The 25,819-nt window shown below is 33.9% G+C and overlaps 1 protein-coding gene and 1 long non-coding RNA gene across 4 annotated transcripts in view; one reads left to right on the forward strand and one right to left on the reverse strand.

Moving 5' to 3' along the window:
• The window catches only part of LOC105299350 (cAMP-specific 3',5'-cyclic phosphodiesterase 4D), a 774,866-nt gene that overhangs the window by 503,344 nt on the left and 245,703 nt on the right, over window positions 1-25,819 (forward strand). The window contains exon 1 of one of the 3 annotated variants that reach the window (XM_011371034.2): window positions 18,156-18,953. The exons of the other annotated variants lie outside the window; for them this stretch is intronic. Within the exon in view, the coding sequence (XP_011369336.1) occupies window positions 18,889-18,953 (65 nt within the window). The 5' untranslated portion in view covers window positions 18,156-18,888. Of the gene's footprint in view, window positions 1-18,155; window positions 18,954-25,819 lie in introns of those variants that run through there. 3 annotated transcript variants of the gene reach the window in all.
• On the reverse strand, window positions 4,889-18,126 carry LOC105299351. Its single transcript, XR_896519.2, has 3 exons — window positions 17,960-18,126; window positions 17,047-17,182; window positions 4,889-5,118 (listed from the first exon to the last, which is right to left on the reverse strand). It is a non-coding gene; the product is annotated as an uncharacterized LOC105299351 (long non-coding RNA).

Genomic DNA, 25,819 nt, shown 5'->3' on the forward strand with positions numbered 1-25,819 from the left:
TCTGAATTTAGAATTTATTGTTGATTGATTAGTAGATTTAGTGTATTCGTAATATTAAGGAGTATATCTCAAACATGTACACATGTGTAGAGATGTTTGTGTGTGTATGTGTGTTTGTGTGTGTTTGTTCACACTGTCAGGAAATACCCTGATTAAGAGCAACAATGATTGAGACCCACGTGAATAAATTAACATTACTATTTCTTCTAGAAATAACATATTTGCTTGCCAACATATGACCTATCCATGTGATCTTTAACATATACAAATAAAGCATATTTTTGGTTCATGTAGTAAACACAGTGAATCTGTAAGCAATATATATATTTCAATCAGAGTTTGAAAAAGACAAATGACAAAGATGAGCAGGAATATAGAGAAAGGAGGGACTTGAGAAAACTAGACAATTTATCAGTGTAAAGTGGTAACATTTTGTAGTATCTGACAAAGAACAAACAAATATAACTCGCTTTAATAGGCTTTCATTTACAGTTTCTAAGTCCCAATCAAAGTCTTCTTTTGTTCCATAAGATAGTGGAAGAGGCATATATTGGTCTAAGTTCCCCCTCAGAAGTAGACCCTGAGACAAGGAGCACAAGTAGTTTAATTAGAAAGTTTATGAAACTTGAATGAAGGAGTAAGGAAGTGAGACAGAAAATGGAAGGAAAGAAATTATCCATCATTAACACAGTTACCACAGTGGGAAAGTGGAGCTGAATCCACTCTGCAAGACATTGTGTATGAATCACTCCTCAGAATTATCCCATCCATTGGATGAGGAAGCTACAATACTTACCCACCAACTCCCTCATCCATCACCTGTTTCTGGGGATTATTAACAACCTACCACTCTGATTTATTTACTTTGAGGCCAAGCATGTAACTATAGCTAGAAATAGTCCGTAGGCAGAGACTCACAGGTACAAAAAACCAAAACCAAAACCAAATAAAAAAACCTCTCAGGCAAGGAGTTGCAGGTTTTTGGAGTAACCAGCTTTTAGAGGTGGTTGTTCAGAGGACAGGAATCAATACCCACCCCTATGAGGGTCAGAGATACTGAGTTAATTTCAAGTGCCTGTGTATACAAGTATTTTGAATCAAGCCTTGTTTTGTTGTATGTGTTTGAAAACTTTAAACAAAACTATTATTGTTTTTGTATTAGTATTTAGGCATTTGAATACGTAACATCAAAGATGATCTTAATAAGAATAAATCAAATTAATTTAATTTATCAGAAAGTCAATTGTGTGTATATATATGTATACTTAAAATTCTCTGTAGACTGCCATTTGAAATTTAAAGATATTTTTCTACAGGCTGTTTATTTATAATGGGTTTTAAAATACTCATCGTATTATAAACCTTTAAAACAAAATGTTTGTCTTCTGAAATCTATAGAAAGTATTCCTTAAAAGTCACTCTCAATTACCACTTCTAGAGCTAAGTGGTAAAACTATTGTTTCTTTACCAACCAAAATGTGATTTCACCAAATAAAAGACAAAATAACCCTCATGATTAATTTTACTTTCTCTTGATTTAGGAAGAAAAAGAGAAAGTTCTGCCTATGAGTAATTCAATCATTTCAGTAACATAGCAAAAAAAGAAAGCCTAGAATTCCCAGTTAGAGGGAACTTTAAAAGTTCCACTTACTCCTCAGGGCCTGACTACTCACTATCACATTTTTGCTGTGTAGTCTTCTACCCAAAGCTTCCATATTTCTCCTCACATAAATTTCTCACCCACCAACACCAAGGGAGCCCATTCTATTTTTGATAAAAAGTTTTTCTTTATATAATCCCACATCTCTTTATCAAGATTTACTGATGGAATAACACTTTACATTGCTGCAACCATCTCTCAGTCCTTGCCGCTCCTCTTTTTCTATGCCATTCTTCACAAGACCTCTTTTCTATCAGTTTTTAAGCCCCATATCTAGAATCCTGTCTCTTTGAAATATTTGCTGACTATTCATTGCACAAGGATTTTTTTCTTCTCTCCTTTCATAATATTCATGATCTGTGTCAATTCATTTATTCATCCATTTTCCCAATATATAAGACCTATGAAGTGAATAAAAGACAATAATGTGGTATTTTTCATGGGCATATGTTTCTTACTATTTGTCCCCTCTTTTGACTATGAATTCCTTGAAGCAAGCACTACCTCTTTATTTATTTCTGTCTACCACGGCAACCCATAAATATTTACTGATATATCTTCATAAGTATGTGATACTACTCTAGATAGTATTTATTTGGGATTTATGAGGCATTGGATTAAGTTGATAATATCATATTTACAGTTGATATTGCTTGGAAGGACACATCTTACATTTGTGGAACCCTTAACAAATGTCACAGTGTTGGTATTTCCCTTATAAGTTGTTAACTGTGAAGCTGCTATGGAAATGTATGAACTAGTTTTATTTTCAACTCTCTACTCTAAATTTCCTTTGAAATCAAGACAGATTTTGCCATCTCTTAATCTTCCTCTAATCTCTGTTGACCCCTCTCACTCCAACACTATCAGACCCTCATCTCTTCTATTAAAAAACCTGAAGGGTTAACTCACCTATTTACATTTAATTATACTCCCAACTCTACGTTGACTTTTTGGTAGACATAAGAAAGTATGAGTTCCCAGTTACTATATGTACTGTATATAGTGTTTAACGATGACACATGATGACTCAAATTAAGGCAAAAAATTTTATTTATCTGCACAAAATTCTTTTTTCTGAATTAACATATGGCAGCTGACCCTGTCCAGCCTAGTGAATTTAAACTTGCTTTTAAATGCTGGAGAGTAAATTTGTGTGTGTGTGTGTGTGTGTGTGTGTGTGTGTGTGTGTGTGTGCGCGTGTGTGTATTTGCACACATATGTGTGTATGTATTACTGATTGATAACTGTACCAGATCTTGAATTAATATTTGGCAACATCAACATTAATTGTGTAAGATGTGTAAGACAATGGCTCAAAAAGGTTAAGCATGACCTCTCCAAACATCAACTTACATCTGCAAAATAACAAATAATTATAACTACCTTAAAGGGTTGTTTTGAATATTGGAAGAGAAAATTTAGTTAAAGAACCAAGTAGATAACAGGTGTTGAATAAATGCTGGTTTCCTTCTGTCTTCTCTTGTTTAACTAACCAAATTACTCATTCGACTAGTCATTTAAGACTTTAGTTAACAATTAACTAAAAATAACAATGAAATTTCAAAAAAATTAAGTCCACTAGGATTTGGTTTTATGCATGGATGCAGTAAGCATTTGCTATTTCATCATAATTAATTCTCCTCAAATTTCTTCATTAAAGGCCTGAAGTATTTACCGTTGAAAATTAATCTCACTGGGTTAAGTTATTGTTATTTTTTATACCTACTATTAAAATATAAATATCTGCTATTAGCCCACTGTTGCATTAGACACTATACATAAAGGAGTTTCTCTGAGATTAATAAAATAGTAAATCAATGAGTCCTAAACAGTGGTTAAAAGAAAATCTGGTAACATAACCCCCACTCCTACCTCAAACGTATTTTGTTTGACTTCACAGTGTTGGCCAGGCAGTATTTTTTAAATTTTGAATTAGCACAAACATTTAAAATGGGAAGATGTCTCACATAATTTTAAATTTCTCTTTACAAATTAGAAAAGTTAGTCACACTGGCCTCTCATTTCTGGAAGATGAGCTACTCCTTCTTAAAGAGTATCTTTTTATGAACATCTGATTACCCCAATAAAAATCTTCAAATGGTTCAATGACCCTTTGCCATGCTTTCGGTGCCACCGGAAAGAAAAAGTGCAAGGAAGGGACAGTATTATTTTTGTGGCTTTTGCTCCCATTTGCTTTAAAAATGCTTCTTTTTCCATCAATATCTGAAGATTTCTGGGTTTCTATTAGCCTTCGGTGATAACTACATTTGAAAGAATCCAGGAGACACAACTCCTAAAACAAACTTTTTAAAACTCTTAACAACAGTCACAAAATTCTGTTAAACTGTTCTGAGTCCTCAGCCTTAAAAGACACAAAGAAAATGTTTCCTTCTGGAACCATAAATACTCTTGAAGCAGACTTATAATAGTACATCTGTAGTAATTTATTAATTCCAGAGCAAATTCTAACAATTGAACAAAAGAGAAACACTTTTTAAATAGTAAGTGTTAACATTTATTGAACCCTTGACTATGTGTTGAGCAACAACTAAGCATTTTACTTGTATCATTTAATATAATTCTCCCAACCACCCCGATTATACCCACTTTAAGACTGAGCCAACTGAAGCATGGAAAAGTAAAGCAACATGTAAGGGACCAAGTTGGGAATTATACTCTGTCACTCTGACTCCAAGGTGTTTCTAACCACTATCCGATGCTGCTTTCTCTGTATAGCTCAGTGTATTAGCCTCAGTGGTTCAATTTGAGCCTTCGAGATCTATTTAAGGATGAAAAATATAGTTGCATCACCTCATTATTTGATCAACCTAAAGACAGAACCTCCATTTTGCATAATTCCAAAGACACAATTTTCATTGTGGTTTGTGTAAATGGTTCCCCCTATAGTTATACAATGCATAGCTGGCACAGACAGATGTTGTGGCCCTGTTAAAATGATCCCTCACACAAAAGGGTTTTACTCTTTATTTTTTAAAATAATTTTTAGTGAGACTGGCTGCCCCCAAGAACAGGCTCTACTTAGGTCTCTCCTTATACTAGCTATCAAAGGTCAGCATAAAGTTTTCACAGTTATTTTACAAAACCTAAAGACTGTTAGGCATTTTCTCAGGGTAAATTGAAATTCTGTATAGCCATTTCTTGTTTTTCCAGTTATGTCAACTAATAGTTGAAGACAAATGTTCTCAAAAATGATGTCTAAGGAGCTAGAGACAAATTGTTTACCAGTTTATTTCTCCAGGACAGGAGAGTGTGGTGGTGACTTTTTCATGCTGTTGCAGAGCTTAGAGGGAAATGGTGATTCACACAGTGACGCTGCAGCCAGATTGTGCCCAGTGGTGTGTAATTCCTATTGAGTCAGGAGAATCGCTCAAACGTAGTTGGAGAAAGGCAAGAATTTCTCAGCATTACTGAAGACATTATTTCCATAATAGGACCTATCAGTTAACAACAAAAGTGAGGAAAATGTGTTGAGAACTCTGTTGACTATCATAAAGCTATTGCAAAGAACACATTCCATTTATTCTTAGAAAACAAAGTTCATTTCAGAGAAAAAATATTGATGATACCCACTGAATCAATCGAACAGAACAGGAGCCAGAGAATTAAACTCAGATGTACCTGTTTCACTTGGGGCTAAAATCTTCTGTGCATGTTTCCACTTTCTGTAATTGGTATGGAAACCTAACCCCAGTTCAATACTATATTCCTGGGATTGAGTAGAATGAGTAAAAAAAGACAGTAAAAAAGTTAGCCCTCATTAGGACTCTCATACTTCTTCCTCCACTATGAGAATAATGCTGGGGCCCCAGCAACTGTCTTAGTTTATAAGTCACATCAGGTATTTTAAAGAACAATTTAACACATGATTTTGATACAACCAGACAATAGTATTATTGTTTTAGTTTGATCCTTCGAGTACCCAAACCCTGGATTCACTCTCTCACAATCTCATATGTTTAGTTATTATAGAGAAAACCTTAAGTAGAATAGTATTTGTCTTCTCAACTAAACTATTAGATCTTCAAGAGTAGCAACCACATCTTGTGCTTTTTTCTCATCTGTGATATCAAGTATGAGCTGGATCATGAGTAAGTCCCTGCAGTGAATGTTTGAAGACTTACTTCATCTCATTAGCAAAGTAAAGTATAACTCATAATTATCAAAGTACTGCAAGGAATAACACACTATCTGGAAATACTAAATATGTCTCCTTTGTGAATCACTTCTTGCCAGAATTCCCTTTCTTCCCAGATTCCATCGCCAGGTCAATGTTGCCCATGGCACATAATGTGGTCTTCTATATTTAGAGCCTATGAGCTTTTTATGGGCCTATGGAAATATTTGAGAACTGAAAAATAGAGTAATTAACTCCAAAATACAAAAAAAGACAACTATAAAATCATGATTAAAGTTTAATTAAATGTTCAAAGAATAACTATGCCAATTTTAATAATTATCAAATAGGTATTCATAAAAAACTTTATTACACTTGAAAAAAAAAACTTGTGGGCTGAATATTTTTTTACTTCACAAGTTTTCTTGAGCATCCTGGATGATTACAGAGAAATTAAGGCCAGTCATTAGTTAAATGAGTTTAATAGTAGCCAAATGATTTCAAAAGCAAAATTATAAAGATATTTTCTAGGTTTTATAACAAAAATATTGTATATGGTGAGAAGTGGGTCCATTTTGATATGTCAGATATGATGTGTAGTGGGGCCTACAAAGGTGTTAAACAGCTCTACCTAAGCTACTACCCATTCGCAAGATTGCTGTTTTTAAAATAACTTTTTAAAAATTGTATTGATATTCTAAATCGCTGCACTTTAATTATAATTTAAAATTGCTATAAGGCAACTCAAGAAAAAAATTAACTATTTGCAGAGAAGTCTGTGAGTCAACCAAGGAATAAAGTTGGTGCTGGGGGAACCTGACTCGTGGAAGAACTGTCAGCTGAATGAAGACTTAAATTTCATGGGCTTGGGTGGGAGAGCTTTTTCCTAGTCTCTTCTCATATGGAATAACCATCTTCCCAGAAGATGATTTGGGCATTATCTCTTCTAGCTCATTTGCCTTCAAATTTCTATAAGGAGACTTCTGCCAATTATTATCCTCAAGACTCAGGGATTTTTTGCAAAAATATCAGACAAAGCACTCTCTTTTAGAACACAGGGAACACACTAGAGAAGTTCTGAAAATCACAGTTCTGTGTTGTTTGCAAGTATTTTTTTAGAGTTCACTGCATTCCTGGAATGAATAGGCTCTCTTTCTCCCCAGAACACAAATTGATATACAAGGTCAGGTTAAATAGTATCTAAGTTTTCTTTCCTGTTCTGTATGTAGGAGATATCTGTTCTAAAAACAAAATTTAACTGTAAATATAATATACCTATAGAAATCATTTTTGAATAAGCAAAGATAATTTGTCTTCATTTTGAGGGAAAAAAACCAACATAGTAAAATTGAAATGCATGTTTTTTTCAAAAGTTACTGTTGAATACCACATTTATATATATACCTGCAGTCTGGTATCTAAATACTTGAAATATTTTTAAGTTTTTACTCCTAGAATAAAAATAATGATTAATTTCTAATGATTTCAGTGTCATGTCCATAAAAATAATACTGTTACCAGGGGTGACAAGTTTATTCATCCTATCATTTTTGTGTATTTCTTAAATAGGTTTAAACAAGATTTAAAAAATTTTCCTGTTAAGATGCTATTTGTGATGCTATTTGTTTAGTTCTTGTGGTCCCAGTTTTCCTCCGAAGATATTTGGCTCTCTTAACAGGCAAATTTAAGTCCCAGCTTAAAGCTTCAAACATACTCCTTAACATCCTCTAGATCTCCACTGTTTAGTGGAGGACGTTATAGTACCTAGTTCATGATTTTGTTTTAAATGTTAAATGAGATGACATGTGCAGAGCATCTTACCCAATGCCTAGCACAGGGTGAGCACTCATTGAATGGAAGCTCTACCTGTCACTTTCAGATTTCTTCTTCTCGAGCCAGAAGGCCTGAGTTGTGGTCTGCTTCTTTCACTAAACTAGCTAGGAAGCACTCTGTACTTCAGGTCCCTCATCTGATAAATGGGTATAAAAAATCTTCTTGTGGTTGATGTAAAAGTCAATATGCTAATACATGTAAAACACTTATGAGCGGCTCCAAATTTAGCTTGTGAGAGAATTGGCAAGAATGTAACTTTTCCATCCCTTCATAGGCAGATGGGTGACTGACTTTGGCAAATTTTATAGGATGCCACAAGCATCTTCCTGTTGTTCTGCCAAGATGTGGGGAAACTCTTCCTGGAAAAGTCATTCCTTTGAATTGAGCTTCCAAAAAGTCCATATTAGAATTCAAATACTTTATCTGGGTTGAATAGCACATTACATAATAGCTTCTCCAGATTAAAGCTGTTTCTCCTAAATATTTAGGAAAGACTCTTTCCCTCCTTAATGATGATACTGGGGTCAGATCGATGCCTGCTTAATACCTCTCTCAGTTTTTTTCTTACCCAGTTTCTTTTTCTTTGAGAGACGATTTTTATTGTAAGGACGTAGAAATTCTGTTTCGGTAAAGGAAGTGCCAAAAGTAGCTTTAGGGGTAGAGGCTTATAAAAAAGAAGACAAGCAAGACTCAGTTTTTGAAGTTTAAGTCCAGCTATAAGACATATGCCACAAAAGGGCACGGGAAGAAATTTTAAGAGGCTTATCTGCCACTGTTGACAAAAAAATTTATTTTGCTGTTAGATAAACACCCTGTGAGCCAGGTATTGTGCTAGGTACTGTGAATACAAAGAAGAATAAACTTTACCCCCACCCCTGACCCCCTGTTTTCAAGGAACTCACAACATTATGGAGGTCCAAGTGTCTGTTCATGGTCAGACACTGGGAATACAAGGATGGGAAGCCAGGATCCCTTCCCCTTCCCCAGATGAGGAGAGGATCACACTGTGGTGCTCAAGCACTCTGGGAGGAATTAGCACCAGAATCTAGAGGTTGACTGGGACAGGGCATCTACTTCAGACTGAAAAGCAGCAGAACTTGGGGAGTTGACTTCTGAATCAATTCCAGACCCCAAAGAGAGAGAGAGAGAGAGAGAGAGAGAGAGAGAGAGAGAGACAGAGAGAGAGAGAGAGACAGAGAGAGAGACAGAGAGAGACAGAGAGAGACAGAGAGAGACAGAGAAAGGGAAGAAGGATAATGCTTCCAGAGAAGCATATGCAAAGATCTGGAAGTGAATGATAAAAAGCTTGGGATTGCAGATGGGGCAACATCTTTTCTTATTTACTACCAAAACAGCCCTGGAAGGAAGATAGATGCATATATTGTTCTATATTGTCCGATTTTATAAAAGAAGGTATTGAAACTTAGATTAAGTTTTCAATGGTCACACAGTCAAAATCAGTGGCTGAACAGTAGCTATGGAACCCTGATGTCCCTATAATTTCCATTGTGTGCTGCTGCACATTGTAAATACATTACACACAAGTAAAACATAATTATCATAATAATCAAAATTAACCTAAGATTTTAACATACTGAATGAAACTAAGGAGACAACTTCTGAGTTTGTCTTAGAGTTAGTTGGCCTTTACTGCTGCTTGTGTTAGATCTTGAAGTGTGAGTAGGGTGTTTGCTCTCAGAAAAAGGTGAAGAAGGTGGAAAACGCATCAAGCAAGGGAAATAGCACAGCAGATTTGGGACAAAACATGTACAGTTGTGTGGGTGCCATTATAGGGTACGAAGAATTAGTTATCAAGGACAAGGCTGAACAATAGATTACACCTAAGTGGTAGAAGTTTACATTTAACACACAAAGAAGGCTATAATTGATTTTGTAAGGAATAGGAAGTTATTGAAAATTCTTAAGCAGGGGATTTAATATTTAAGTTTTGTGTCTTTGAAAGATAATCTAAAGGCAATACAGAGAACAAACCTTAGATGTTTAAGTCAGGAGACAGGAAAACTGTTTACAATCTATTAAATAAAGGGAGTCAGGGGGTCAGGGTGTGAACTAAGATTAAACACAGAAAATTATTTTTAATCAAAGTACTACAGTAACATATATTTTAAATTTTAAAGTTGCTTTTCTCCATATTCATTATCTCCTCTTTTAAAACTTATTTTTACTAGTATTATTTATTGAGCCCTTACTATGTGCCAAACACTTTGCCAAGATTTTACATGTCTCATTTAATCCTCACAAAACTCTATTGTGTCTTCATTTTTATAGCTGAAGAAACAGGCTTGGAGAAGTTTCAGTAACTTAATCAAAGAACTAGTCATTAGTGGAGTTTGGATTTTCACCCAGACAGTCTGACTCCAAAGGCTATTTTTTTAACCTGATCCTGTATACACTTCCTAATCAATTGTTTTTGTCTCAAAGAACAGACCTTTTATATTAAATAAAATTTAGTTGTAGTATGTGGTCAAAAAAAAATTACTTGAGTTGCCCAGATAATCTTACCATTACTTTTAACATAGACAGGAAAAATGTTGTCAAAAAATGTAAATTAAATAGACTTGATGAAAGTTTTCCTTCTAATCAATTTTTTCATTGTCTATTGCATCAGATATTAAATTATCTGATGCAATAGATAAGCACATTCTGTATGCATTTATTTCTGATAGATTATTTTCCAAATCTTATTTTAACCTCAATTCATTTCAAAACATTAAAGGAAGGGCTTCATTTGGCAATGTATTTTTTCTAGTTTTTTTATCTCTTTCAAAAAATCTTTTTATTATATCAATGTATTATATTTATATATTTTCATTACATAAATATCTGGTGAATATAATATACAGTACAAGGGAAATAGGAGAGCATTTATGAAATTTTAAATTAGATACTTTATTTGAGACCTACAATGATTTTTGAAATCTAATATTATGAATTAGTGCAAATTTCTAAAAGTCAATTACAAAATGCATTCCCATACAGAAATGTTCATTCTAGTTTTAAAAATTAGTTTTCTGCACTTTTCAATAGACGATGTAATTTGTTGACAAATGTTGAAATCTGTGCATTATCAGAAGTCTCACATATTTTTATCTTTTAAAATGATCATTTATTAGCCAGTATTGCTCAAGAAGGCACTCAAAATACCATCTGTTGTATAGGTAACAGCCAACCACCATTACCCATATTATGAATATAGCTAAAGACCTCATCACACTTTATGGCCAACAGACTCATGATATCATGTATACCTCATCACAATGTTTATAGGCCTAGAAATGAGAAACAAGAACAGTGAACTCAGATTGTTTAATTTTGGATATCTTGAAGACCTAAAATTTGATGGCTGTTAAATATATCCATCGTTACACCTGTAACACACACATACTACTTTTAATGGCTATTCATTGATTGCTACCGTCCAACTGAAGAGGATGGATGGCTTAAAAACAATTCCCAAGAATATAGTAATAATTTTTAATCTCCATCTCTTTTTCCCTCTCCTTGGCCCCTCCTCTCTTTCTCTCTCACATATTCATATTACACACCCATCAGATTTATCTGGATCTAAATACTTTTATATCACCAGTGATGTGACTTCTAATAAATTACTAAGTTTTCATTATTCATAAAATTAATATTATTACACCTAACTTGCAAGGTTATTGTAATGAATAAGAAAATGTATGTAATGTACTCTGAAGGCGATTATTAAATAATCATGATTATTTTTATTGGTATTTGTGAAAGCTTTATTGATTTTAATTAATTTTTAATACAGATTCAATCTGTAATCAATGTAGAATGATTTATTTTTTTCATTTCTTTTGTTGATTTTGTTAGTTGTGTTTTTCAAGAGTTTGCCCATGTTGCTTAAGTTTTCAAATTTATTGGTAGAAAGTTATTCATAATATATTTTCATTATTTTTCATGTCTGTAGGAACTGATATTGACAATTTGTGTTTTCTCAGATTAGTTCTTGATCAGTATTGCTTGGCATTTGTCAATATATTATTCTTTACAAGGAACTAGTTTTTGGCTTTGATAATTTTCATTATTATATTTGCGTTTTATGTCATTTTTTATGCTCTCATCATTATTTTTTATTTTATTCTACTACTAAAGTATAATCATCTGTTATCTTTCTAGCTTTTTGATATTATATCATAAAAGATACTGTCAATCTTTCTCCTTTTTTTTCCCCTGAGCTTTATAGACATATAATTAACAAACAAAACTGTATATATTTAAAATGTACAATGCGATGATTTGATATATACCTACAATGTGAAATGATTACCATGATCAGATTAATTAACACATCCATCACCTCATGGTTACCATTTTTTTGTGGGGAGAATGCTTAAGATCTACTCTTTTAGCAAATTATAAGTACTATATACAATACAGTATTAATTATAGTCACAATGCTGTACATTAGATCCACAAAATTTATTCTTCTTATAACTAATGGCTTGTACACTTTGATCAGTGTCTCTCCATTTCTCATACTCCCAGTCCCTAGTACCACTATTTTACTCTGCTTCTATGTGTTTGATTTCTCTCTCTCTCTCTCTCTCTCTCTCTCTCTCTCCCTTTATTTTAGATTCTACACATAAGTGAGATCACATAGTATTTGTTTTTCTCTGTCTGGCTTTCTTCAGTTATTATAGCATTCTCCAGGTTCATCTATGTTGTCCCAAATGGCAAGATTTTCTTCTTTCTAATGGCAGAATAACATTTTACTGTGCTTTTTTCTCATATCTTCTTTACCTACTCATTCATGGAGGGATACTTAGGTTGTTTCCATATCTTGGCTATTGAGAATTATGCTGCAACAAACATGAGAATGCAGACATCTGAGATACTGATTTTGTTTCCTTTGGATGTGTGCCTAGAAGGGGAATTGCTGGGTCATATGATAGTTCGATTTTTAATTTTTTGAAGAAATTCCATAATGTTTTCGTAGTAGCCATACCAACTTACCTCCTCACCAACAGTCCTCAAGGGTTCCCTGTTTTCCACATCTTTATCAGCATTTATCTCTTGTCTTTTTGATAAAAGCCATCAATACAGGTGTGAGGTAATGTCTCCTTGTAGTTTTGATTTACATTTCCCTGATAAGTAGTGATGTTAAGCACTTTTTCATTTACCTGTTAGCCATTTGTATGACTTCTTTGGAAAAATGTCTATTCAGGCCCTTTGCCCATTTTTTCATTGTATAACTTTTTTTTGCTATTGAGTTGTATCAATATTAGCACCTTATCAAATATATCCTGTGTAAATATCTTCTTACATTTATAGGTTTTCTTTTTCATTTTTTTAATATTGTGGTTTATAAGAAATATAGTCATGCATCACTTAAAGATGGAAATACATTCTCAGAAATGCATTACTAGGTGATTTCGTCATTATGCTAACATCAAAGAGTGCACTTACACAAACCTAGATGTCATAGCCTACTACACACCTAGATGATATGGTATAGCCTATTCCTCTTAGGCTACAAACATGTACAGCATGTTACTTTACAAAACAACACAAGATTAAATCAAGCTCAAGAGAAAATGATGCAATCAAGGGACTTGGTAAACACAAGATAAGTGAGGCTGCCATAGGCCTTTCATGGCATACTGTTTTACAGCTTCATTTTTATAAGTAGAAAGAGTATACTACTTATTTTAAAATAACTTTTAAAATATAGGATATAAAAATATATAAACTAGTAACATAATTATTATCATTATCAAGTATATACTGTACATAATTGTATGCGCTCTACCTTTGTACAGCTGGCAGTGAGGTAGGTTTGTTTATACCAGCATCAGCACAAACACATGACTAATGCATTGCCTGATGACTTCACTAGGTGATAGGAGTTTTTCATCTCCATTTTAATCCTATGGGACTAAGGTCACATACGTAGTCTGTCATTGACCTAAACGTCATTATGTGGCACATGACTGTATTTGGTCATTCACATGACCAAAATATATTTCTCATAAATATCTGATCTTTGTCTACTGGTTCCTAAAACTCCTGGAATTTCTTGTGATAAGAGCCATGAAGATGTCTTTTATGTTAATGTGCTGACTTTCAGGAAGCCCTCATGTAACCTAAAGATGAGGGTTGATTGCCTGGGGAACCAACCCTGTGATTAATGAGTTGCAACTTTCATCCCCAAACCCCACGGGACCTTTGGCGAGGGAAGAGGGACTGGATGTCGAATCAGTCCTTAGTGGCCAATGATTTAATCAACCATGCCTGTAATGAAGCCTCCATAAAAACCCAAAAGGATGAAGTTCAGAGAGCTTCATGGTTGGTGAATATGTGGAAATGGAGGTGGAGTGGCACACTGGGAGAAAGCTGCAAGCTCAGTGTCCTTTCCTCATCTCTTGCCCTATGCATCTTTTCCACCTGACTGTTGCTAAATTATACCCTTTTATAATAAACTAGAAATCTAATGAGTAAATGGGTTTCTTAAATTCTATGAGCCAGTCTAGCAAGTTAATGGAATCCAAGTAGGAGGATTATGGGAACCTCTCATTTATAGCCTATCCGTCAGAAGTACGGGTAACATTCTGGACTTGAACTAGCATCTAAAAAGGTGGGGGAGTGGCAATCTTTTGGGACTGAGTGTTTAACCTATGGAATCTAACACTATCTCCAGGTGGGTAGTTTCAAAATTGAGTTGAATTTTCAGACACCCAGCTGGTGTCCAAGAATTGTTTGTAGGTGTGGGGAAGTGCCCTTTATACCCCACGTAGCAATTGGGTACAGACTCCAAAATAATTTTGTTGGGGGTTTTCTTTGCTGTGCAGAAGCTTTTTAGTTTGATGTAAATATTTATGGCAATACTTATCAAAATTACAATGGCATTTTTCACAGAAATAAAAAAGATAATCTTAAAATTCACATGGAACCACAAAAGGCTATGAATAGCCAAAGCAATCTTTAAAGAGAAGGGCAAAGCTGGAGGCATCACAGTTCTGGATTTTCAACTATTTCACAAAGCTATAATAATTAAAATAGTGTGGTACTGACATAAAAACAGACCCATAGATCGATGGAACAGAATAGAGCCCAGAAATAAACCAATGCATATGTGGTCAACCAATCCTCAACAAGGGTGCCAAGGACATACAATAAATAGTGTTGGAAAAACTGGATATCCACATGCAAAAGAATGAAACCGCACCCCTATTTTATACTCACAAAAATTAACTTGATCAAAGACATATAAGCCCTGAAACCAGAAAGGTCCTAGAAGGAAATAGGGAAAAGCTCTTTGACATTGCTCTTGGAGAGGATTTTTTTAGATTTGACACCAGAAGACAGGCAACAATAGCAAAATTAAACAAAAGGGACTATATCAAAACTGAGATGATTGTTATTCTAACCTGACATTTTACAAAAGAAGCAGGAAACCTAAAGGTCAGAAGCCTTCAAAATATTACTCTGGGTTTTTCCTCGGAAATTAAAGAATTTAGTTCCAAAGGGGTTCATGGCTATAGGAAAGTCCTTAAATCCAATCGTATACCTAGCTAGTGTAATAAGATAAGAAAATGCTTGTAATTCTCCTCCAGATAAGGAAAATACCATATTATTCCTCAATAACAAGGAAATGCTACCAGAGTTCAAAGTGACTTATTCTTATTAATGTTAGAGTACAATATAGAATACTAGGAAACTTAAAAAAATGCAGCTCCATGGTCATTTTTTTCTAAAAAGATATTTAACATACCTGCAGTACTGAATTTAAACACACCTGACAGGACTGAATATTATATTAGTTTATGACATGGTTCTCAAAACTCTGCTCATGACTGATTAGAAAGTACAGAGTATCTATTGTAATCTGAAAATAGGAGTTTACTCAGAGGACAGAAGATTTGAAAGTGGGCAAAGTATTTCAAAATAATAGTTATCTTTTAAATACATGTTATTTAAGTTTCAGTCAATGAAGAAAAATATCAAATAAGTAATGATACGGATGGTATTCCAATATGACAAAACTTGTGGATTTTGTGACCAAATGACTGAGGTTTAGTAAATATCATACTACATAGTGGTTTGATTCAACAAAATATATGTATAGATGGATGACCGCAATGAATTTATACAACTTTACTACAGTCCATTGAAATGCTGTGGTGTCAATAGTCAAATAGGAGTCTATACATTATACAGTTCGGTACATCAGAAAAATACTAGAAATGAGCAGCTTCTGGATCAAATTCATGTTCCCCAAAGTCCTAAAGACAAAGGTCACATGGTTCCTAAATCCACTCTCCTACAATCAGGCTTCTTTGTCAGCCTGTACACCATTATATACTTGTGTACTACCAGGAGTTTGCAGGACAATACCATATCTGCTCTATTCTGAGAAGCTTTTCAGAGGAAAAAAGATATGACACAGATTACAAAACATTATTTCCAAAATATTCTTGTAAAAAATTGCCTTAGAATGGAGAAAACACTGTAATAGTAAATAAGTACTATTCATTTTTTATTCTGTCACTACTTTACATATTAGGGGCAGAAGTAAAAACAAACAAAAAAAAATCTCAGTGGCCTGATAATATTGTACATCTTTCTTTCTTTGTAATGACAACCTTGGTGTGCTGATCCGAGAAGCTTTGAGTATTCTGGTTAGTTGCATACATTCAGATTCCCCGCTGAAACATTTTTTCTTAGGGGACAGAAATGATATATTAGTCATTATGAGACTATTATACAGTGTTTAGGAGATACCCAATCAGTGGACTAGGTTTTTCAGAGTTAGATTCTTGGAATATATGGAACATTGAGCAAGTAAGGAAAAGCACTTGGGGCCGCATTTATCTCCTCTGTGTATGTGACAGTGAAGGGAGTGGCAGTGAGCTAAATAATCTTACTGGGACAGAGAGCTTTCTGGGGGATGGTAGAACACAGGGCACATTATTTCAGGAGAGTTTAACAGATAATATTCAGACATTATATTCTGATTATTATCATTTTCTTCCTGAAATGGCAACCAGAAGATATTTGACAGACCTTACATGGAAGAGAACAGTGCTTCAAATAAATAATAGCAATTGCTTACTTTTACTCTGTTTATTTTTTCCTTTCTTTTCTCATATAAAAAATCTAAGGAGATAAAGATAAACCTCTTCCCACAAGCCACCTTCCTCTCAAAAATTAGTAGTCTCACAAACCTTCTTTTGAATTCCTAAAAAAATATATGGTTAACCTGCCTTAAAGTGCCATCACTATACTATGGGACAGAGCTAAGAATATATGAATGTCCCTGAGCAGTCACAGGAAAACTGAAAAGCCTAAGGAGACGACTATATGAAAACCAGTTAACCTTAAGAGGCCTGGAGGTCACCGAGAGGAGACTAAATCACAAACGCACCTTGAAGCACCAGGGGAGGAGTTGAATGGTTTGTTGTAATAAACAGCCAGAGCCTCTGGCGGGATGCCTTACTACATTTATTTTCCAAGTCCTTTGGGTGGGTCACAGCTACACTCCAACATCCTGCCTGCAAATGCTAAAAAAATACAAAGTTCGCGTCAGACTAGAGAATCAACGTACTAACTAATATCTTTTAAGGAATCAGAATGCTTAAATTATTTTTGTTTGATAATTCACATCCAAAATAACCGAAGTTGGCATTCCCAAATGAATGCATATCCTCCGTGCAAATATTCAGAGGGATAACCAGGGTGGTCAAATGTTCTTTCTCTTAGGAGCAATTCCAATCAGTTTAGATTATGTCTATTATAATAGAGCAGTATTTATTTAAGATGTAGGAGGTGGGGCAGGAATTGGTCTTCACAGTAAGAGATGTTAAGTTGATAACAACATGAGCTTCATTTTTCACTGAAGATTAGCAAACCCAGTCTTCATGTATAGAAATCAATGAAATCTGCATATGATTTTCAAAAGAAATAAGATTTAGACAACACTGTGCAAGGAAACAACCTCAGTACATGTAGCCACTTGTCCAGCAATAATTCATTAGATTTTTCAGTTTAAACATTCCTGCTCAACCTGATGCAATGATGCCTACTACCTCTGTTGAACTTTTGTGGCAGTTTGCATCTCTACAACGAGCCCCAAAGCGTGACATTTCATTAAGTATGCTCCAAGTGAACAGCTGCTAAATCCTTAAGTTCTCTTAACTTTGTTTCTGACAAGAAATTTTAGTTTTCAGTGCAGGACTTTGAGAAAATTACTTTTCTTTTCTTTTTTTTTTTTTGGAAGGTAGTAAACAACGCAATGGCAAAGGGGTGGTGTTCCTTATAAAGGGCTCAGGGAATCTTACCTTGAATAACGCAGACACCTCATTTCCCAGAGGAGGAAATGGTTTTATAACTTTTGAGAGGTCTCCAGTCTGTGCTTGGTTTTACAGTCCTGGTCTTTGATCTGGTCTGCCCCTTAGCTTTATAAGTTTCAGCAATTGAGGAGGCCAGGCCAGGCACGCTGGTTGTTTTTTTTTTTTTTTTTTTTCCTGTCTCTCACTTCCCTGTGGTGTTTTGAACTGCCTTCCTACAGACGTCATACAGCCCTTGAGGAATAGTTTCTGCCTGGCGAGATTGAATGATAGTTCTCATTCACAAAGGCTTGGAGTCAGATTCAAAGCAGGGGACGCAACGGAAATTACATTCACAGGTAAAACAGTGGACCCAGTGAAGTGTGGAGAGCTTTGTTCGCTCGCTGACTTCTTGGCTCCCCAGAGAAGAGTGTTTTCCTGTGGTCTCCCTGAAATGGAACTTCCCTGACAGCTCTCCGGTGTTACGGTACTTCGCGGTCATTTTCTTTTCCTTTCACTCTACCTGAGTACTTTTAGAGTGTTGGAAACCTTTCAACCTGTTATTATGGATTTGCAAAAAAGGCAAGATCAAGTGACTCTTTTACTGTGTTGGTTTCCCTTGTGACCAGATGAAGAATAGATTTAAAATTCAGTTCCTCCCTTGGCAATGCAAACAGAAAAAAAAAAAAAAAAAACTGTCACTTCCGAACTGCCTAGTGCTGGAGTAAATTCAGTATGAAAGAGGAAAGAACTCCTGCGTCTTAGAAGCACCCCTGTGTTCTGGATGAGGGGCAGGAGTTGACTCTGGGAACTTTGGATTTCTTCAAGCAGCCTCTCTCGGAATAGGAATATATTTAAAACCATTTTTTGTGGAAAGACAGCCGAAATGTATTAATCAGAAGACTTTTCTCTCTTTTTCTTCCTTTTTTTTTTTTTCCAAAATGAGTATTATTATGAAGCCAAGATCCCGGTCTACAAGTTCCCTGAGGACTACAGAGGCAGTTTGGTAATGTGCTTTTCTCTCATGCTTCTCCTGGTCTTTCCATTTAAGATTAACGTAATACTTGAGTATTTAGTAATCGCTGACGAGATTTGAGAGTTAGGTATGATGTTAAGGGTTTGTTTGGAAAGAGCACAAGATTGGTGATACTTTATTCTCTATTTTTTGTCCGATTTGCTCTAAAAACAGGCTCACATTTTTTAACTCTATGTGGACTATCGCGATTCATCATGTGATAATTTTTAGAGGAGGAAAGAAACTTGCAAATATGTTGAAGATTTAGAAAATGAAAACTTGTCATTTTCATTGTCTGATTTGGTTGCTTATGATCACATCTTTCTTGTAAGCAGGCTGGTAGTTGACAGTCTTTACCATCTTCTTTAGAAGAAATACCTTGGCTTTAGCACAGTAGTGTTAGAAAAATTATTAATGTTATATATTTTAATCATAGGACCCACTTAAATTTAACTTGTGGCTAAATATAAATCAAGTTGTTTATCATTCAGTCATTTTCTATGTTTTATTTTGTTAATAATATTCCCTGTTAACTATGTTCATTGGTAATTTTTGGTAATATTTTCATGTTAATGGAAAATACATTGATTTAAATTTATTCTAATATTTTGTTGTACTATTTCTTCATATTGATTTAATGTGCTCATAAACAAATGACCCTTAAAGAATATTTTTCCAATAAAGTAACTTTTGTATCTAAAATAGTAATTTCTAGAATACTTTTATGACTATTTCAGAGATTAATCTTATTTTATCATAGTGGTTGTAAATAAATAAGATCACCTCTTTGAAGTGGAAATAATCATACTTTAGATGGGGGAAATAAAAGCAATGATTGAGGGCAGGTGGTTGAAGATTAACGGAAACATACAGATAGAATTTATTATGTATTATATGAGCAAGCAAACACACGTATACTCCAATTATTTTCATAAGGAATTTAGCACACATTTATGTGGTTAGGTTATCATTTCCTGTTATACTAGTGTCTTACAGTGGACTAGAATCAAGAACTGTCCCTTTAGGAGTGAGTTTTAGTAAACTATAGATTTTATCTCTTAATGTCACTTGTGATTTCTTCTAAAAGAGGACGTGCAATAATTTCCTTCTTCAGCTTATTTTTTTTTTTTAAAGTTTGCATTTACAAATAAATTTGTATGGCTCTTTTATGCCAAACAATAAATACTAAGAAATACTAAGAATCCTTTTATTACTACTAATATAAATCTCTAACACAAATGGGTAGTGAAAATTTATAAAATAAGCGAATTTTATTCATTTGTGATTTCTATCCTGCCTATGTGAAAACAGAATTTGCTCTTGATTAAATAGTATTTAACCAATCTACTTTCCTTTTTGCCTGAACCACCAGGAGACATTTCCAAATTCAGGAATAATTAGTTTATTTCAGGAGAATAGTAACATTGACATCCTTTACTTCTGAGATTGTGAGAGTCTATTTTTATCCACAACTACTCTATTATTCTAAATTGCGCAAGCTGTTTTTATAAATGAATATGACCACAATTCAAAGTATTTTTTTAAATATCGATTTGTGAATGCATATATTATACCACTTAATTTTAAATATTTTTCAAAATGCTAGGGGTCAGAATGTTCTTATGTAACAAATAAATGTCTCTCTTTATGTTAATAATTCCTACATTTAATTATGTACTGTGGAAACTTCTGTTATTAATCTTACATCTGACTTACTAATATTATAACAGATTGGGTATAATACTACTGCCTCTGTATCATTTGGTCTGAAGTTGTAATTGCTGTAATTACATTTTTACCATTTTATTATCCTTTTTATCATTCAAATACTATACACACATTTATTTATATTTATATAAAGTAAAATCTATAAAGATTATATATTAGATATATAGATTAGGTATATATGTGTATTTATTAGTTTACTCAATTAAAAAAATAAAAGCAGCCCTTTCTCTCCCAGTGCCTTTCTCTCTCTGCACAGACAGACCCTAGAGACCTCTATTGGACAATGTCTTCCACTTACCACCTTTTCTGTTCTAACTCCCCATTCTTCCAACTTCCATTCCTTGTCAGTGTCAAAATCTACCTCATCCTCTGTTGCCTTTCCATGAGAGAGAACTGCTGATTACCACTTATTCTCCTTTCTAACAATTTTATTTATTCTGGACTTCAGAATACTTTGTTCTTGGGAACCAGTCTTTTGGCTTTAAGTAAATCCATTTTCTGTTTCATTGGCCCACTTTCTCCAAAACTTTCTACTTTTCTCTCGCATGCCTCCAAGTCAACTGCTACCTTTGAAAGTTTGCTAACTGACTTCTGAAAGAATCAAATGTTTCTGATTACTTTTCCTTTATTTTTTCCTATCTGCTTCTTTCCAACCAGTACTAGAAAAAGCAATCAACACGAATTTGTTGTTTACAGACCTGATTAAATCTCTATGCGATATTCACATTTTGAAGAGAAATTTTTGACAAACTACTAATGATATTATATACCCTTCCTCTTAATTCATTTACTTAAAAGACAAGCCTTATAGTTAAAAATTTTTGAATTTCAAAAAAAAGAAATAAAAATCTTGAAGTTAATCTGTTTTCTTGTAATATAGGTGTCACAAATGTAGGATATTATATAATAAGGATATATATTAAGTTGCTTTTATTTATTTAATTCACATTAAGTACCTACTATGTGCCAGGACCTAGGGGAATGGGATTATGATATTTATCCTTTAGCATTCCTTAAAAAATCTGCATGTATGAAATTGAGAAAAATTTACTATATATATTTTCTTATGCTTGTAAAGTTAATAAAATTAGCAAACCTTTTGATTTGGAGCATTGTTTGCCTTTCTAGTTCAGTTATATCAAGAACAATACTCTTATCTTTATATTCTATATGAGAAAACAATGAAAAAGTTACATTTCCAAAAATATTTGAATTTTACATGTCTTAAGTTCAGATTTAATCAGTAGTTATATATTATAATAATACTATACTATTTTAGCATTTTACCATTTATATACATATCCCAGAAATACTTCTCATTAATCTCATTAAGACTTATATAATTCAGTCTTCCAAATATAAATGTAAAGAGAACTTTGGTCAAGAAAACTGTATTGTATTCTTTCCTGCTATCAGATGTTCATTATTTGGCATATACTTGTTACATTTAAGATTTTTCATTATGTAATCTGGGGAGGGGAAAGAGATGTCACCTGTCTAAAATATGACTGTGGGCATTTTATAAAGCAAATGTTGAAACATTATTAAATATATAAAAATTGTACTTAGGTTTATAGACATAGAAAAAAGTCTGTAAGGTTCTTTTCCAACCAAGTGGTTGGTTACCTTTTAGAGTAAAAGCAGCAAGAATGGCAGTAGGAGAGACCTTCTTCTTGTCACCGTGCTTCTCTTTTGCATGCATTTTTTTTCATCAAGCATTATACATGAAATTTAAATATATTAAAACTATAACTACCATGTGCATTAGCAAGCTCATCTTTATATGTGTAGATATATATATATATATCTTGTAAACAACAATTTGCTCAGTGTCCGAAACATGGTGTTTTAATATTGAGCAAAGAAAATTTTCTCAATAATGTTGCTCCTCAGATCAGAAATCCTTGCTTTTTTCTATTAACTGTCTCCTCCTAAGGTTGTAAAAATCAGGCTGGCTGCGAATTCTTATTTTGCCCTCATGATCATGGTGAAAATCATTGATTATAGTAAAACTACTAGTTTTGAATAAAAGGTCTAGTTTTAATTGATATTTGGAGGGAAAATTACTCATGACCCCCACTATTCCATCCATCTTCAATTGTTGTCATTTCTCACTTAATTTACATATCTTAAACAGTTGGAAATACTATTTCTGTTCTCTGTTTCTTCATTTTACATAACAGCCTTTGTCTACTTTTCAAATAATGATACTTGTAGCTTTCATGTTATCGAGTTCCTTTTATGAATGAGAACTCTGAGGAGAATTTTACATACGATATCTTATTTAGTTCTTAAAACAACATTGAGGTAATTGTTAATTGACATTTAAAGATGAGAAAATGAGCCTAAGAGATGAAATAACTTGGGCAAGGCCATTTCACTGCCACAGAAGGTTGGGCTTAGAACTCATGTCTGTCTGCATCAAAGACGATGCTCTTTTTACTTCAGCATGTTACTTCCCTCTATTGTCTATAAAATCATCATTTTTTAATCACCATAAAATTGTTCATCTCATTAATATATCTGAATGCACTAAAATATTTGGTTAGATATTGGGCGATTGAAGAAATAAATTGGAAGTTGTCTTTTTTATCTATATGATAGTTTATGAAGTTTAGGGCTGATGTTGGATGTTGAAAATGTCTGTTTGAAAGACTCTTGTAGTTACAGCCTCTAGGCCAGTGCATTTTCTTCTGGTAGCAAATAAGGTCATCTGTTCCTATTATAGAGAAATATAGAGCAAAAGGTCAATGCTTCCCAGTTTTGAATAGGTCATCTTTCAAATTATATTAACAAGTTTAACTTTGTTCTCTACAAACTCTGTAAGGCTTTGTGGAAGGTTTCATGCTGTTTTAAATCAGCTTTGAAATATCTTGTCCTATTCTTTTTACCTTAGAAGCTTTTATAAAGGGGAAAACTAATGGAATTTGCATGCTTCCTGCCTGTCCAATATACATTGTGACTATCTTAGGTAAGTGACTGCTTTTAAGATTTGTTCAAAGTTTTTACCCTGTGATAAACATTTTTGATCCTGTTACCTGTTACTTTTTTGATCCTGTTACTTTTTGGTATCACAGCTATTATATAATAGACCTAGAGGTATACAATGTTTAGGAGAAGTGATTAAGATACTTTGAGAATTATTTAAAACATAACTAGGAAAGCAGAGTGCATCACAGATAGTTATACTCTTTAAAGTTGTAAATTTGAGATTCACTGAAAAAGTCCTTTGTCTGCTCTACTTCCAACCTGCTTTATGTCCCCTCTACAGCCAGATTTACTCACCTGTAAAATCAAGACAGTGACCTAGATCAGCGACAAATGTTTTTTAAATGAGATCGTTTTTACAGTTGAAATGCTAATGTAAATGAATATATATGAAATACTCAAAACTATATGTATATTTGATATATAGAGAAAAAAATTTAAAACATACATACGTTTCTTATATATTTCATTATATAAGTAAAAATATATAGACATACACGTAACAATAAAACCTCCACTGAGTTTATACCTTTACCCTACCCCAAAGCCAATCCCTTTCCCTTTCCTTGGAATACCTCTAAAGGTAGCTTGAAAACCACAAGTAGATTATTAACTACTAAAATCCTTCATAGTTTCACATTCTGTAATGCTGCCCACTAGAGACCACTGGACAGTTATTTGTGTTTTCTGTATCCTGGTGTGGACTAGGATAAACTTGCTGGTAATTAAACTTCCTGGGAAGTTCAAATAACAATAGTCCAAATGTTTCTGGTTTGAAAGACTTTGAAGTGATGGGAAAATTCTCATTTCTGAGAAGTCACAAAAGAGTAATAATAGTTAAGAAACATTACTTTTATTTACCATCTCAATTTTTAACAAATTTATTTTACACTTGTTTTGGATGAAAAATCTTTGCTCATTAAATATATGAACAGCTGACATGTCATGAATTCAGCATGGCGGTTGGTAAAGAAACACTGAATTGATATTGAATTCTTCAGAAGGAAGGTGGTTTCTTTAGTTTGGGTGTTTCAAAAAGGTTTCTCAATCTTTTTTTTCTATTACATCACTGGTGAATAAAGTTCATAGGCAATATTGCCCCATGCAGTACTCTCCTCTGTGACATTGCACTGCATAGGCTCCACATTAATAAAATGGGTGATCATTATGTATGCTACAACACTTAGGCCTACCCGTAACTTTCCCATTGATCTGAGGCACACCATGGCTGAGGCCCCATCGATAAAACTTGCCTTTCAGCAGAGGTAAAGGAGTTACTTACTTGTTAGTCCCTCTATCAGTCATTCCAATCATATAGTGAATTTTATTAAATCAGAAAGAATGAGGACGCGAATGTAATCGTGGGTATAAAAAGGTTAGCCATGGATCCACCCAAGTATCACTAGCAAGCTGAGAAAAGTAGATTCTAAGGTGAAACTGAAGAAGAAGAATGTTAATGAGGTTTTCAAGGAGATTTCATTATGGAAAGATGCCTGAAATATCTGTGTGGGTGTTCTGAGTAATAATTAATAATAAATATATAGAATTATTAAAGCCTGGATAAAGGTAATAAATGGGACCTCGAGGCTCTTAACTAGGTTGGTGAGGAATAGAGTCACAAAGGAAGAACAGTCATAAATAAAAACCTGCATAGATTTCCCGAAGAGCCCTTCACTTCCAGAGATTACCCAATTTATCAAGAAATGAAATAGGATGAAGATATATTAGAAAATGGATAGTAGAAATAAGGTATTCTCTTGCCAAAAGCACCAAATTTCTCAAGGGTTCAGGGCCCACAGGATAGACTAGTATATCATAGAGCCTGGGTGAGATTCTATTAAGGGTAACCATGTAAAGATGACTCATGGGAAACTGTGCCTGTGATATGTCAGCTCTTAAAGTGCCTTGCTGTGTGGTCTATTGGCCTCAACTAGGCAGTACTTCAAAAGAATAGAGAAGAGGTAGAAAACCAGAACCTGTGGATACAGTTTCTCAGCATAACAGGGGAAATATAAGTTACATATTTTTACTATCCACCCTCAGCTTCCGAAGGGGTTGGCTCTCCTAGGAGCATCCCAGGTGGTAGGTGAGGATGTGAATTGGGGAACCTAAGCTAAACTGCTCTTCAGAATAAAAGTTAG

Source organism: Pteropus vampyrus, unplaced genomic scaffold (genome assembly GCF_000151845.1).
Source record: "Pteropus vampyrus isolate Shadow unplaced genomic scaffold, Pvam_2.0 Scaffold181, whole genome shotgun sequence".
Lineage (NCBI taxonomy): Eukaryota > Metazoa > Chordata > Mammalia > Chiroptera > Pteropodidae > Pteropus > Pteropus vampyrus.